The 3,089-nt window shown below is 34.6% G+C and overlaps 1 protein-coding gene across 1 annotated transcript; it reads right to left on the bottom strand.

Annotated features, from left to right (window-relative positions):
* Positions 1-237: 237 nt before the first annotated feature.
* Positions 238-2,650, bottom strand: txndc17 (thioredoxin domain containing 17). Its single transcript, XM_061720394.1, has 4 exons — positions 2,348-2,650; positions 2,156-2,237; positions 1,362-1,437; positions 238-566 (listed from the first exon to the last, which is right to left on the bottom strand). Exons 1-4 carry the CDS (start codon positions 2,490-2,492, stop codon positions 498-500), a joined length of 372 nt encoding a protein of 123 aa, XP_061576378.1. The 5' UTR covers positions 2,493-2,650; the 3' UTR covers positions 238-497.
* Positions 2,651-3,089: the final 439 nt, after the last annotated feature.

The following is a 3,089-nucleotide window of genomic DNA, read 5'->3' as shown; positions in this document are numbered from 1 at the left end:
CCTCATATGTAAACTAAGCAGCTGAACCAGGATGGTGCTGATGCTCTACAACTCACGCAAGATGACTAAATAACTAGGTTTTTTTTTTGGTCTTGGTCTTGAGCTGAACTAGTCTTGGTCTTGACTTCGTCTGTCTTGGTTTTGATACTCTCTGGTCTTGGTCTCGCTTTAGGCGGTCTTGACTACAAGTCTAGTGCTAAACAATGTCAAGGTCCCCCCAAAAAATCTAAATGGTCATTGTAAACATTTCAATAACTTTTTAATCAATAATTAGTGTTACATATCCACTTTCACATTACAGTATTGATTGCAATACAATTAGAGAACAGGAGAATGTTTCCTTTTCTAAAGATATTCCACTATGGAATTGTGGTTTAAAGACTTCCTTATTGTTCAATCCGTAAACATGTGCTGAAATGTATCTGTATAAAATCTGAGTAATTCGTAATCAGAGAGGAAATGCTGGACTCTCAGTGCTTTGAAGATCAGCAGATCCTTCAATCTTCAGTGAACATCATCCTCACCAGATCTGCTTTAAGGCACTGCTCCTCAACCAGCTTCTGAGGCTGAAACAGAGAAACACAGATGGCTTTTAATGCTGCTTGGACCAAAACTGTCATGTGCACAGCAATAACACAAGGTCATGAAAAACTTGTGACTAGGCGAGCAGTAACTGCAATTAAGTAAAAAAAAAAAAAAAAAAAGGGGTAAATAATGAATGAATGAGTGTGTGCAATTAAATGGGGGAAAAAAGAAACAGTATCTGTGTGTGCACGGTCTCAGTAGAGATGCTATGAGGAACCTATTGATTCACTAGTCTGATGGTTGACAGGTAAACACTGTTTCGTAGTCTGTTAGTCTCTGGTGATGTTGTCGTAATTTTTAACAAGGCAGCAGCAGTGAGAAGAGTCTGTGACATGGGTGGGAGGAGTCTCATGCTCTTGAGGCAACTTGTGTTGAAGATGCTTTGCAGAGAGGGCAGGTGGCAGCCAATAATGTGCTCTGCTCTCTTCAACATCCTCTGATGAGAATTAAGGTCTGCAGCAGAGCAGCTGCTGTACCAAAACTCAAAAGGTGCACCTGTAAAATGTGCAAAGAGATCCAATATTCCCTGAGTCTCTTCTGGAATAAAAGCATTTTGTGACCAGCTTTCCTGATGTCCACACCCATGAGTTTTAACAAGGCGACTCTCTCTAATTCTCCCCCCTCCCCCTGGGCTTCCTGAACTCAAATACCATCTCCTTGTTAAATATTTGATTATAAATCTGGTTTACTTTGGTTTCAAGAATCTGTTGGATATTTAGGAATCATCTTTATTTAACGTTTCAAAAATCGTCAACATCACTCAGCAGTAGTCTTACTGTGTTATATTTCAGCAGGGTGGGAACTCCGGTCAACTTCAGCGTCTTCTTGAAGTCATTATTTGGGTCTTTCCAGCTTAAGCGTGAGAAAGACATCATTAGGCTACTTTTAGTAAAACATTATGAAATAAAAACATTTTTGTCGGTTAATGATTAAAAACAGACATTTATAAAGGTACAATTAGTCATTGCAAAATTACAAAATACAGTATAATTTATTTTGGACAAAACATATTTCATTTTTATTATTAAGTTATACTTTAGACTAATCAGTTATGAGTTTGGATCTTTCACAGGTAGCACTTCATTTCCACGTTAAGAGACACTTAAGTGTAGTTACGACTGTGGTTTTGATAGTAAACAAATATTCTTACTTTCAAAAAAATACTGGGTTTTAATAACAATGACATTTTAGGATCTACAGCTCATCTTTTAAAATATTATTTACGTCTGTCTCTAACAGAAAATGTTTGTCTTGACTATTAGAAATAGTTTTCAACACTTTTTAGTTTCTCTCATCAAATGCTCCACGTGATCATTTGGGTGATATAAAACTTTTTGGCCTGGAGAACTGAAATACCCAAGTATGTTTGTTTTCTAAAAAATACATAACACAAAATGAAATCCATAAAATAACATAAATGATTACTGTTTAACAAATAATTACAAATAATGTAATACTATTCTTTAAAAAATATAAGTTGTCAGTTGAAACACTGATATGATACTATCTTAATCTGATAAATATTTAACACAAGTCCCTTGATTAAAGAAAGTGAAAACGCTTAGCCTACTAAGCTCGTTCTCCAACTTGGCAGTAGATGAAGACAGACTCGTCGGAAATATGAGTCAATTCTCCTCTTACAACGGGTTCAGCTGAAAATATTTTAAAAAAAGAAAAGGGAGAATAAAATCCATCAATGCACTTGATGACAGTAGAAAAAAAACCTATGACAAGGTTGAGGGTTGAAGATATGTGAAATTACCTTTGACACAGTCGGGACACCAGCTCTTTCCTGCAGCGTCTTTATCACCTGAAAAATAGGCAAAGATTGTCTTGTCTTTCCTCTCAGACACAGCCTTGCAGAACTCATCGTACCCGCGCACATTTACTTCCTCGCAAGGGGCCATCGCTTTGATTCAGATGAATTGGGTGAGGAAAAAATCGCAGACTTTAACTACAAATCCACAGAAGAGGAACTAAAGTGATCCTTGAACCAGAGTATAGAGTATCTTTGCTTGAACACTTGAGCCAGTAGGAGAAACTAAAATGTACCACTTCCTGGCTGTGCCCACGTGGTTAAATATTTATTGAACGTCTCTGGTTAAAGTCACAGCACACCTAAATTCGATTCAAAAAATAAAAAAATAAAAATGATATGTGTATATAATTATATTATTATAATACTATTTTATATTATTATAATATATAAATTATATATGTTTATATGTATATATGTATATTATTTATATATTGTTTATATATTTCTTTTAATATATATATATGCATATATATTAAATATATATTAAATATATTATTATGTTCTTTTACTTTTTTGACGAGTATATACATAGTATTTATTTCAAATGTTATAGATATAGAATACACTCCATAAAAATGTATATTCTGATTTTAATAAATCGTTGTGTAAATGTTTCTAAGAGGATTTTTGACTCCTTTCACGATCCGTACTTTCAAGGAGAAAATCTACTTCCGGTCGATGCTGT

This window comes from Cololabis saira, chromosome 4 (assembly GCF_033807715.1).
Source record: "Cololabis saira isolate AMF1-May2022 chromosome 4, fColSai1.1, whole genome shotgun sequence".
Taxonomy (NCBI): Eukaryota; Metazoa; Chordata; class Actinopteri; order Beloniformes; family Belonidae; genus Cololabis; species Cololabis saira.
Note: the sequence above shows the minus strand (reverse complement) of the source record. Positions and strands in the feature narration are given on the sequence as shown.